The sequence below is a fragment of the Peromyscus californicus genome, unplaced genomic scaffold (genome assembly GCF_007827085.1).
Source record: "Peromyscus californicus insignis strain IS unplaced genomic scaffold, ASM782708v3 Scaffold_5__1_contigs__length_169319896, whole genome shotgun sequence".
NCBI classification, from domain to species: Eukaryota; Metazoa; Chordata; class Mammalia; order Rodentia; family Cricetidae; genus Peromyscus; species Peromyscus californicus.
The window spans coordinates 88380660-88393904 of record NW_026294573.1 but is presented as its reverse complement, the minus strand read 5'-3'; the positions used below and the strand labels follow the sequence as shown (position 1 = coordinate 88393904).

At 46.4% G+C, this 13245-nt stretch overlaps 1 protein-coding gene across 2 annotated transcripts in view; it reads right to left on the bottom strand.

Moving 5' to 3' along the window:
* Susd1 (sushi domain containing 1) overlaps positions 1 to 13245 on the bottom strand; it is a 123995-nt gene that overhangs the window by 20869 nt on the left and 89881 nt on the right. For both annotated transcript variants that reach the window (XR_008213736.1, XM_052716708.1), the window contains exon 13: positions 2405 to 2501. Coding sequence is in view for 1 of the 2 variants with exons in the window: in XM_052716708.1 (XP_052572668.1) it covers positions 2405 to 2501 (97 nt within the window). In the remaining variant the exon portion in view is untranslated. The remainder of the gene's footprint in view (positions 1 to 2404; positions 2502 to 13245) is intronic.

Here is a 13245-nt window from a genome sequence, read left to right as displayed (position 1 = left end):
CTGGGCTGACAGGATCCTGGGAAAGTGAAAAGACATATGGATCTGGTGGAAACATCCCCTAAAGGAGGGGACAGAAACACTAGCAATCAGGTGTCATTTTGTCATGCATTTTAGTAATATTTATCCACCGAAGGGAAAAACCAGCCAGAAGGAAGTGTAAGGGTGAAATCGAATCATGTCCCCCTTTCCATTCCTACCAGCTCGGCCTTTGTTTCCCACCTCTGGCATCATAAACGTACGAACATCTGTCTCTACTGAACTTGATAATGTGGGTTTGCAGGACTGTCTCTTACATCTGCAGGCCCTTCCCCATTTCCTTAGCTATGATGAACTCCCCATAATTGCTGGTTGAGTTGAATTTTCAATAAAGGAAAAAAATATGCCTGGATCAGCATCAAATATGATTAGGGTGATTTCCAAAACTCATTAGGCCACGTAATTCTATTTCACCACCAATTTTGTACTTCCTGCTCCACATTTCTAATGCCCCATTTCCTGCTCCCGAAAAGCACATGAATCACTAGGTTAGGAGGGGGAGCCCTCCCCGTAGTCACTTTGGAAAGTCTCCAGCCACCTGCTATGTACCCAACTATGTTAGGTGTCCCTAGGACCCTGACTTCCACAAAGTCTGGCTCACTTTCAGAAAAGGACTCTGAACAAAAGAGATTAAGCAAAACCTGCAGGGTAACAGATAGTTACCAGCAGCAACAATAAACATTGACTGAGTTCCCACTGCCTGTGGGGAACACCTGGGACAGCTTTTCTGGGGACTTGAAGGTATGGTGGCCATGAGCAAGAAGCCCCATGCTGTCCAGAAGTACATTCTCAATCTGTCTCATCCTGATAGGTGAGTGACTGTGGGAAGTTCAAGGCTCCCCTGCATCCAGTCCATTCTGTACATGGCCCATCACAGGGCAGGAAGCAGCCTCCTATTTGGCCTAGTAATTATAGGAATGCCCAGGTTTCATCCCAAACCTACTGGATCAAAGTCTCCTGGACTAGAGTTGGGAATGTTTGCTACTGATAAAGCATGCTAGCTGATTCTTGTTAGCTAGTAAAGATAAGAGACATTAGCCTCCAGGGAGCCCAGGGACAGGTCTGACCACCCGCCCAAGCTCTGTGTGCTCCATGCCAGGGTTCACACAAAAGACCCAAAGCAGACTCTGGCCTGGTAAAGCTGCTACGTGCAGCTCTGGCCAGGCAGCCAGGCTGCGGGAATGGCATGCTCACCTTCTGGTAAACAGCCCCGGTGACGGTGAGGACGACGAAGTTGTTGCAGTGGTCTGGAACCTGACCACCTGACCAGTTTGCAAGGACTTCTCCCCACCGCCCTCTCTGGATGACTCACAGGTCTCCACTTCCTGTTTTGAAGGCACAGGCTGAACACCGCCACAAGGGTCGGCTGTCACTTGGCTTTTCTTTTTGCCTGACGCAATTATTTGGCTTAAGTATCACATCTGCTCTTGTAAATTCATTCAGGCAAGGATGCCATGACTTCTGTTCTCCTTACAGCAACAGAATTACAATACTTTCCAGTAACTTACCAGGAATCATGAAACAGAGCTGTATGGGCAATGTCTGTCCCTGAAAAGACTTGCCCTGCCTGAAAGCAGGGTAACCCCATCTCCAGACTTGCCTTTTCATATTTTTAGAATATCCCATATTTATTTTTACCTTGGTTGCACTGAAAGGGTCACTAAACTGAAAGGCTAGGAGTGACAAAAGGCCGAGCAGGTCAGGCCCCGCACACCGTAACGCCGTGACCTGGGACTGTTGCTCCCCATCTGCAGGCCAATCTTAATCTTCCTCTCTGAGAAGGGGGTTAATTCAACTTCCCTATTCCTTCTGTGACCTTTGTAAATAAAATGCAAAAACTTAGCAAACCGTGGTCCTCCAACAGAGGTAAATTGATTCTGTCTTAATGCCATCTGGGATCCCAGCAGGTCACTAACTACACAGTGTCTTGCCTGTAACTCAGTTGTGAACAGATTAAAAAGCATTCTCTAAATGACCTTTTCAGAAACCACTACACACACGCTCAAGATCAGCCTGACATGAAAAGGGACATCCTGTCTCTGGGAAGTGAAACAGTCCTGTGTCCCCCACTGTTAAAGTGATGCAAGAGGCACTGCCCGATGCTGTCAACCGAGGTCTGTGACCACACCAACACTTAATTTCCTGACTTATGCTGCCCAGATGCCTGTCTCTGGTCCCTCACAAGTTTCACTCTTGATTCGGAAGGATGTTACTGGGATGAAAAGCCCCGCGTGCATTCAAGGAAACAAAGTAAGAGTCCCTGTTGCAACTGCCCAACGCAACCACCCAAATTCAGCCACCCCCAGGGAGTCTTCTCACTCACATAGTGGGACCACTGGGCAACTGTGGGGAAAAGACAGGTACTCACCTGATAGGTCCGTTTATCTCCTCGGCTTTCCTCAGCCTGAAGTGTGGTAGAGGCCTTCCTTGCACAGTGAAAAATTCTACCTCTGGAAGTGGGGGCTCTGAAAACATTAAGGAGGAGGAAAGACCGGGGAACAGGAGGTTAGATCAAGGAAAAAGCACAAAGAAAGTGGTCCTCCAGAATGCCATTCAAGTTGTTAACCCAGAAAGTGAAATATCCATACACAAAAAAGACAAATATTGTAGAGTCCACTTTTGTGAAGCATCTAGATTAGTCAAATTCACAGAGCGGGTGGCCAAGGACTGATGGGTGTGACAGGGTGCTAAGCTTGCTTAGTGCTCAGAGGTCTTATGTGGAGTGATAAAAATTTTTGGAAACAGGTAAAAGTGGTAGCAGTTGTGCAACATGGTGAATGACCTAAAGCTAGTAAAGTATATATTTAAAAGTGGTTAATATTGTTACATTTTAGGTTGTATACATTTTTTTTTCACAATAAAAAGAAGTGATAAGCATGCTCCCACACCCACAGGGGATGGGTCCTGGGGTTCTGATGTCTGCTAGACAAATCCTTATTTGGTAGGTGCTATGGTTCTGAGATGGTTTGAAGGCGGCTCCCAAAACTTCAGGCATTGCAAGCTTTGTTTCTAGAGCAATGACGTGTAAGAGGTGGCGAACCTTTTAGATGTAGAACCTGGTAGAGGCTGAACTGGTCACTGAGGGTGATGCTCCTGGGAGAGACTGGCGCTGGTTCAAGGAGTGAGTTAGTTCCCAAGAAAGTAGGTTGTCATAAAAGGAACAAGACAGGACCCACCATGCCTGTGCTCACTGCTAAGGCACATAGACACTTCCTGACATAATCCATTATAAAGCAATCCATGGAGCCCTCACCTGGGGCCAAACTCATGGAGCAGCCCCACCTTGAACTTTTAGCATCCTAAAGTGCAAGCTGAAGAAACCTGTCCCTTTTCCAGCTTTGCACACTTTATTATAGCAACAGAAAGAGGACTAACATAGTACAAAAGACCAGTGCATCAGATTTCTATGTCCTTTTTTAATCATGGTGTTTTGTGTGTCACACACTCCTGCCTCCCAGCTCTTGACCACCAGATTCCCTGGGGGTTTTTCATTGACTGAGAAAAACACACTGACTGGCTGACCCTGGTGTTCTACCACATCACTGGTAGTTACATCTAGGAGGTCAGTGCGCCAGCTGCCAGTTTACCCGTGGGCAAGGTAAAAAGAACAATTTGGACATTGGTATCGCACACTAGATGTGTCCTGCCGATGTTTTACTTTAATCGTGCTCCCCAGTAAAGCTACCAAGAGGGCGACATGTATGGACACGGCCATCCCTCTCTTGCTGTTCCTGCTTGATCTCCGCATTGGGAACATCCATCCTCTCCGAAGGATTATGAGAAGCACCCACCTGTCCTTCAAGCCATGTGATTCACGAGATGGACTATACTTGGCTGTTTTCCGCCCTGGTCACACCTTTCTCTCCTTCCCTTTTGCCTTTTCTTTTCAGGGTGTCATCTGGACACAGGACAGGTGTTTTCACTGCATATCCAACCTCCACGCACTGGTCAAGACAGGTCTGAGGCCAGGCCTACAACTGTCACATACACTCAACTTCTCCACAAGTGGAGTTCCAAGTTTATGGTGGCAGGGTCTCGGGAAGCTTTCTTTTGTCTCAGCTCAAGTTGGTTTCACCAGCCACAGAACCAACAACCACAAACTATCTCACCTTTGTTTTGTTTTGTTTGGGGGGGGGGTGAGACAGGGTTTCTCTGTATGGCCCTGTTTGTCCTGGAACTCACTCTGCAGACCAGGCTGGCCTCAAACTTGGAGATCCACCTGCCTCTACCTCCTGAGTGCTGAGATTAAAGGTGTGCACCACTGCCTGGACTCTATCTCACTCATGTATATTTTGAAGTTTTCCTAAACTTAGAGGTGGTACCAGTGTGATTAAAACTCTTGACATCTCTTCTTTTGACCATCTACAGATGAGGAAACAGAGTGTAAGTTCTTTGCCCATGAATACTCACCCTATAGCAGAGGCAGGATAGGAACACATTCTCTGCTACTCACCTTTCTCATTTACCCCCTCTCGGGTCTCTTAAGTGCCTGGCTCCACCAAATCTTCCACTCAGTGAATTAATAACACCCATTTTTAATACACTGAACGAAGAAAGGCTTTACAACATGTCAACTCCAGGGCAAGAATCCGTTTTCACAATCATACTGCAGTACCAGAGTGTCACTCACACCAGAGAGCCAAGGCAGAGTGAAGGTGCAGAAATAATCACCAAGGTGATGGGCAAGACCAAGGCTTGCTTCCGTGACTTCTGTCTCTAGCTGCCCATCTATAAAGTGGGAATAAGAACAACACTCACTTTGATCCTTAATCGGCACCCTGGAAAATGCAGTGCCTGTAATATCTGGAGTGCCTTCAAAGGGCCAAGGCTGCTTCAGCTCCCTGACCTGATCAGTCAGTGACTTGAAGAATGTCAGCCTGGATGATGCCAGTGCTTCTCATTTAAAGGTGATTGTCAGCCAGGTAGACAAATAACTTGATGGGATTTGATGCAGAAAGAAAGATCTGTATCATTGATGTCATTGACTAATGACATCCACAAAATACCTCATTAACCTGTGGTATCAAGTTAGGGGTCTTTGGGGGAAAGGTTCTGGGTATCTCCCTCTTCATCCCTTCTAAAATCTGAAATACAAATTCTACTGCACTATTACACCAGTTTAAATGTGTTAAACCTCTTTCTTGTGTTATGTTTAAAAACAATGGATAAATTTAAGAAACCATTTTCTTAGTAGTAGCCCCTCCCCTTCCCATGCAGTTCTTATGGGGCTGTCACTCATGGTCCTCCAAACCCTGTCTGACCCAGGCCCTAGAGACTATGGATCACCACACCCAGGACTATCAAGAACAGTGATCCTTGTAACTTTGAGAGAAGACAGCACCCTGTTCTTACTCTTGGATCACAGCTTAAGTACCACATATGCCAGTAACGCCCATCTTTCCAGGTCTGTGTAAAAGACCTCAGACGAAAAGAAGGCGGAGCAGCTGAGCCATAGCATGGGGCCCTGATGGCCCATTTGGAGATGGACCTTACTGTGCTTCAAGAGAGATCCCTTCCTTGACTTCCATCTGCGATCCAGCACATTCCACAGGCTTAAGCTGTTTGGAGCTGGTTCCTGTCATTTACAACCCAAAGAGCCTTGACTAATTTTAGAATGCTTCCAGCCACCCTCACATTCTGCTGAAGGGCAGAACACACAGCTGCGTGCCCATCGGAGGGAACTCTGGCAGCAGGCCGGAAGTGGCTCTTCTGCGTTTGTGTGAGAACAACTGTGAATCTAGGCCCATCCCTGACCCCCTGGCTAACCAGCTGAGCTCTGGCAGTGGAGACAGGGGGAGAAGGTAGGCCTGGGTCCGATCCGAGGATCAGGAAATAAGGACAGCCAAAGGAGATCTGGATCAGAAGTACAGCGGAAGAGCAGAAGGGAGGGTGAACTGGAAAAGTGCAAAAGCCAGTCATCTCGGTAAGAAATGCTTCCAGTCTGAAGAGGGCCGGTATGAGAGACACCAGAGAGGCAGGACATCATGGAAGACAGAAAAGGGAGGAACATGGGCTGCGGCTGCGACAGCCGCTGAGTCACCCATGATGTCACCCACCAGAGCGTGGAGAAAGTTTTGAAGTAGCTCATGTCTCTAGTGCTGAGCCTGACCTATGTGTGGAGCTGTCGGGAAGGAAGCCAGGAATCCACACCAAACCTAGAGGTGCTTCTGAAGCCGCCGTGACACAGGTTACATCCTCACTGCCAAGAGCCCCGGGAAGGGGACTCAGTGGGAACAGGCCCTGCTTACAGGCAAGGCTTCACAAGACACCCTCGCTGAGGGTCTGTCTTCCTTTCGAGAGGAATCCAGAGAGAGAGGTCATGATACATCTGAGAAAGATGGCTGCAGAGGTGGTAAAGGAGAAGGAAGCCGCCACAGCCAGGGCAACAAGCCTCTTCATCTGAGACTCCGCCCTCAGGCCTGAGTGCCATCACCACGCTGATGGTGCTCTGTAGTAACAGTAAGATAACTGTCCCTTACCTCACAATGCCTGTGATTCAACCCAACGGGAGAAATTGATCATGTTTATCACTCAACCTTCCTCATGCTCTTCTCAGGTGCTCCTCTGTTCTCCTCCAAGATAAATAATCCTAGTTCAGTTCATCGCCTGACTACCCTTACAACCCAGCCAGTTTCTTTCCACCCTCCAGAGCAGCAGAACTAAGCTCACGCGCCTTGGAGAAGGCAGGTCTAGGGGAACAGCAGGAAGGCTATCTCAGGCATGTTCTGAGCACCTAGCGTAGGATGCAGCTTACAGTTTCACGGTGCCACTGCCATCTGGTAGCCAAACAGCACAGGATTTCCAGGTAGCTTTCTGACTTGCTTGCACAAGGCCTTCCCGACTTGATCTGTTCCACACGTTACAATTCTTAAGAAATGTAGAAGCTTGAACCTCAGCGTGCTGATTCTTGCCCCATTTTGAGGTGAAGTAACCCTGACTTCCTGCTCTGTTACCCAGTATTGTTCCTCAGTTCCAAAGTTGCTATCCTGGGCAAATCTGCTCTCCTTTCCATGGTCCTTCTTACTACATCAAACTCAGCAAAGCAAAACAAAACAGTCCTATCTGGGGTAGGAAACGCAGTCCTTCGCCCTGGGTGCATGGTACGGCAGCAGGACCAGAGGCAGAAGCTTTCCATACCATTCAGAAGCTCCAGTAACTTCGATCCTCTGCTGGAAGCAAACCACTAAAGGCTATCAGGGGTTATCATGTGAGAAAACCTTGAAGAATCCAGAGAAGAGTAAAGACAAAATTACAGACAGAAGCAGTACAGGGAGGAGAATGCGATCCAGGAAAACCACAATCCACCAAGCTGAGCCTATCACAGATACTGCTTCAAAAGGCAAGTGAGAGGTGCCTTAGGTATCGAGGAGAAGAAACTTCCCATGTCGATTCAGCTTCATGTCTTCAGTCAGAACAGTCTAAATGAGCCCAGATCACTGCCAAGTTAAGAAAATACTAGAGAACAAAAATTACCCTAAATTTCAGAGGTGGGGGACATCTGTTTTTTGGTACCATTGGAGGACGAAACTTTAAGACATCAGTAGAATTTGTTATATGAAATTTTCAAGTATCTGTTTGGCTAGAGAGATGCTCAGTGGATATAAAGCTTTCCCCATTGCTTAAGGGTCTGAGTATGGATCCCTGACGTCCATGTAAACGCCAAGTGTGGCAGTGTATCTATAACCTCAATGCTAGAGGTTGGGAAAAGTGGATGAGACAGGAGGATCCCACTCACTGGCTAGCCAGTCTAGTCAAAATGCTGAGCTCAAGGTTCTTCCTAAACATAAATAAATAAATAAACAAACAAACAAATAAATAAATGTGTGTGGAGTACAATAGAGAAAGATGCACATCAACTTCTTGTCTCCATCCTCACAGATATGTACACACACACACACACACACACACACACACACACACTCACACTCACATACACATTCACCCATACATATACTATACACATGTTAAAATGTCTAAATGTCAAAAATAATGAAAAGAGCCGGGCAGCGGTGGCGCATGCCTTCAATCCCAGCACTCAGGAGGCAGAACCAGGTGGATCTCTATGAGTTTGGGGCCAGCCTGGGCTACAGAGTGAGTTCCAGGAAAGGCACAAAGCTACACAGAGAAACCTTGTCTCAAAACACCAAAAAGAAAAGAAAAAGAAAAAAATGAAAAGAATAAATTATTTTGATGTAGGAAATGTATAGTATTTATCTAAAGATTAATACTGCTAAAATAAGCAAATCACTGAATCAATAAAAGGAAATGCTATAAATGCAAATGTATTGAGATTTTTTTCATCTAAAACTAATGACAATGAATTTTTTTTTTTTGTTTTTTTTTTGTTTTTTGTTTTTCGAGACAGGGTTTCTCTGTGTAGCTTTGCGCCTTTCCTGGAACTCGCTTTGGAGACCAGGCTGGCCTTGAACTCACAGAGATCCGGACAATGAATTTTTTTAAAAAGGAAATTTTACCTGTACCAAAAGTAAGCAAAGGTCCCAATTTTACGGTATAAGCACACGGGATTAAATCAAAACACAATTTTATTGCCTGAGAACTCGGTATAACGCTGCCTTCCTGATATTTCTAGAACAAAAGTGTAGGAGTAAAAATGAAGACACCTCTTTGCTAAACTTCACGCATGGCTCCATGCAACCAAGATGTGCTCAACAGCAGCTCACAGAAACAAAGAAATGGGAATGTCCACCGTAAGACATCAATACAAGGTCAGACAAGCCTTCCCCACCCACAGAGCTGTGAGGATCGGCCCCACTATATACCTCTCAGCATTTTGCATAGGTATTTGTACATAACCAGTTAATAAATATTGCCTGAATTCAAGTGTTGAGTTTCAGCATGGTCCTTCTACCATATCCATCACACCCACAGCAATTCTGGCTTTTAGGTTTCTGATCTAAGGAAACCTTCCCATGCACTTTTTTGTTTGTTTATTTGTCTTGTTTTTCTGAGACAGGGTTTTTCTGTGTAGCTCTAGCTGTCTTGGAACTTGTTTTATAGACCAGGCTGGCCTTGAACTCAGAGTTCCGCCTGCCTCTGCATCCCAAGTGCTGGGACTAAAGGCGTGCACCACCACTCCCAGCCTCATACACATTTTATATGGTTAAAATTTATGCAAGAAAGTGACCCAAGTAGCCCATTTCCGGGGGGAGGTCATCTGGTCTCAATGAAGACTAACGGGAACTGAATGGTTTTAGTGAGTGGAATGGAGAGTGGCCCATGTTCACTGAGCCATTTACTTTGGAGATCTGTGATAGAAAGTAGCTGGGATATTTCAGGGAATTGGAGAAGGGCATGAGCTGCAGAAGCATGGGAGATTTTGGCCTGACCCAAGACTGTGTCTCCAGGAATCAAACAGCTTATATTTATCAAAGACTTTGAAAGGAAAACAGATGAGTGAAAGCCAATCCTTATCCAGATCTCTAATGCAACTTTAGCTCCCCTGACACCAGGTGTCAGGATCACTGAGGTGTCCTGGAACCAGTTGGGAAGAATGGGGTCTTCACTGTGGACACAGGGTGCAAAACCCTTAAATAGTTGGTGGTTACCCAAAATGGAACAGAAGTCTGCAGGAGAAAAACTCAGGAGAACTGGTCCTGCGTGATGCCCCCCAGTGATGTCACTCAGTGATAAGAAAAGGGGTTCCAGAGGCAGGGGCGGAGGGAACGGGAAGTCCTGGCTGTCTTCCTCCACATCTGTGAGAGCATCTTCTCTTTTTCTTAGCACGAAGGCAAGTAGAGACAGGAGGAAATTTCCCACGCGAGTTCCCAGCATTGGCACTGAAGTCAAACATAGAAATGACTTCCGCCCTTCCATCCCTTTCCCTTTTCTCCTCCAGCTTTCTGCGTTCCAGAAGAAACAAACTGACTTCAAACAACAGCCATGTCACGTGGAACAACTGGACTTTATCATCACATCCACAAGTACACTTACTTTTGCCTCCACTCCCCCCCCCCACCCCCTCCGGGATCCACCACCCACCACTTCTCTGGTTTCCTGCCTTGTCTCTACGAAAAGAAAAACTCCTTGGGGTCTACATCAAGGATGAAAGCTTGTTTGTTCTCCTCCCTGCCCTAAAGAGAAGCATGAATAAGCCTGTTCTAAAGAATGAGCTGCCTCATGCAGCACAGAAGCCAGGAGCCAGAAACTTCCCTTATCCCCTCTTCCCACCCCCCAGCCAGCACCCGCTCTGCTCTCCTGCTTTCTCCTGACTCTGTCTCTACACTCCTCTTCATCTCCTCTGAGGTCAGCGATATATTTAAAGTTCTTGTTTTCATCGTTCCCATCAGTAAGATTTAGTTTAATGGGAGGCTCACGGAAGGGAAATTCCACCCGCTTTTCTTCTGGGAAAGCATCCGCTCTGTTTTCCAGACCCAAATCCTTAACCTAACACTTCTGGTAACATTTCCAAGTTCCTGGCTTTGCTGAAACAATGAATGCCACACACATCTGGAGGATCCTTTCACATCAGCATACCGGGTTCTCTTTTCTCTCATTTTTATGGGATGAAAGGGTTTTTTTTTCTCCCTCAACTCTTTAATAAAGTCTTACCAATTTGAATTTTCATGCATTTTAAAAAAAAAAACTGCCAAGTCTAAAGCAAGGTCATATCAGCCATGATCTCAATGCACTAAAACTGGCTGTACCGTCCCAGTGAACTTGAACAGCTCGACAGTGCCCCCTGGTGGCTGTGAGCACAGACACGGGACACTTGAGTGACATTTAGCCTCAAAACAAAGTAAAAATACATAAATAAAGACAAAATACCTATAGCAAGTTGTTCTGTGACTTACACATATATCCCATGGCCAGCCCTCTCCTGGCTCCACACACAGAAAATAAAAATAATAAAGTGTAACTGAAATATTTTTAAAGTATGATAAGGACTGGAGAATGGGACACGGAACATCTATTGTGTTCTATAAACGTTCAATTGAGCATCACTTGTCTCTGGCACAAAATACTCAGAATTTCTCTTGAAATTAGATTTTATAATCTAACTCCTCAGCATCAATTATCCCCTGGCCATTATTTGACAAATATGGATTTAATTGTGCTAAGTGTCATTTGTATTTGTTGAGGAATTCAATATAGAAACAAACAAAGGAAAAAATTTGCTTTCAAAAAACTCCATTTTTAGAGGGGGAGAAAGATAAGAAAACAGTTTTTAAGATCTGAAAAACAAGTTATATGAAGAAATTCAATGAGGGTGAGTGGTAGAAAGTAATAGGGTAGGGGCTGGAGAGATGGCTCAGGGGTTAGGAGCGCTGGTTGCTCTTCTAGAGGTGCTGAGTTCAATTCCCAGCACCCACATGGCAGCTCACAAACATCTATAACTGTAGTCCCATGGGATCCGACAGTCTCTTCTGGGGTGCAGATGTACACGCAGACAAAACACCCATACACATAAGTAAAGAGATCTTCAAAAGAAAGTAACAGGGTAGAGAATGAGGAGGGCATTTTTGAAAGGATGGTCAGGTGAAGCCCTCTAAGGGTGTTGTGTTTAAATATGTCCCCCAGATATCGTGTGCCAAAAGCCCACACATTAGCAGTATTTGAGAAGCAGGACTTTCGGGAGGTGATGGAGTCATGAGGGTCTTGTCCTTACTACGGTGGGTTAATCCATTTATGGACTCACGGGTTATCGGGAGAGTTGGTCTGAATAAAACCCAGCTGTCTGGTTATGCCTTCTCCACCTCACCATGTGATACCCTGTGCCAGGCCATGGCCCAGCAGGAAGGTTCTCACCACCTCTGGCCAGATGCTGTCCTCCAGTCCACCCTTTCCAACATCCAGCACAGTGGGCTGAAGGAAACCATTCTTTGTAAATCACCCAATCAGTGGTCAGTTGTAGCAACCGAGAGTAGAGTGAGACAAGGTGGTACCAATCACACCTGAGTGCTCATGGGAAATCACAGAGAGATCATGCCAATGGAAAAGCCTGGAGCAGGGACAATGCTTACCTAGTTAAGAAAAAGCAAGAAGGCGAAAGAGAGGGAACAGCTAGTACCTGATGAGGAAGGAGATGAGGGGGAGTCGAGTTAAAGGAAGTGGTCCAGGGTTGGCGTACATGCTCTATGCTAAAAAATTTGAATTCTAGTCCAGCTTTAGAACTCGCTGGAAACCTTTGAGCAGGCACCGTCACATTCTTACTGACCCCATAGCTGCTGGGTGATCCTTTTAAAAGCATGGTGGAAGCTTAGGTTACAGTTTGTGGTGGAGAGCGGCAGCCATGAGTGAAAGCAGGAAATTGGCTACACAAGCCAGGCGTGGTGGTACATGCCTGTAGCCCTAACACTTGGAAGGCTGAGGCAAGAGGACCACCTGATTGAAGCCAGCTTGGGCTACACAGAAAGTATGATGGGAAGCTGAAGAAGGTAAAGTAGCTGGGGGCGGGGGGACACGGGCTCATTGTTAAACAAGATATTGCAATATGGGCTTGGTAGCATTGGGAATCGTTCTGCACTGAATGGAAGTTGGCAAGGAGGGATGGGATCGAGCACACACTGGAGGGGATGGCAGCTTTAGAAGGGATGGGATCGAGCACACACTAGAGGGGATGGCAGCTTTAGATAGGAACGGGGACACGAGGGAAGGCCATATATATGGAAGGAAGGTAGGGATGGAAGGGGTGAGAAATGAGTCTCCACCTCAGCATTTTTAATTTCTCATTGAGACAAAAAGCAAGAAGCGACATTTGGGCTGGAGGTCAGGGGTCAGGGCTCAAAGACTTGAAGACAGCAGGGATAAGTTAGCAGAAGGCGAACTGACTGGCGGTCTAAAGGGAGACCGCTTAGTATGCTCCCGGCACTAACCTACACCTAAGGCAGTTGCTCCAGAATGCGAGTCTATTGACACATTCACTGTGTGAGAGTGTGCAAGTCACAGGGCAACTCGTGGGACTGGCTCTGTCCTTCCACCGTGTGGGCTCCGGGGACGAATGCCAGGCTCGGGCTTAGCGGCAATGTACAGTGGAACCATCACCTTAGTTTTGGAGACAAGGTTTATCACTGAACCTGGAGCTCACCGATTCAGTTAGCAACCTGATCAGCAAGCCTTGGAACCTGCCTGCCTGACTCCAGCACTGAGTTACAGGCCTGACATTCTAAGCGAGTGACGGGTCCCCCCGATGCTTGTACAGTGAGCAATTTGACCACTGAACCATTTCACTACAACTAGAACACTAGTTTA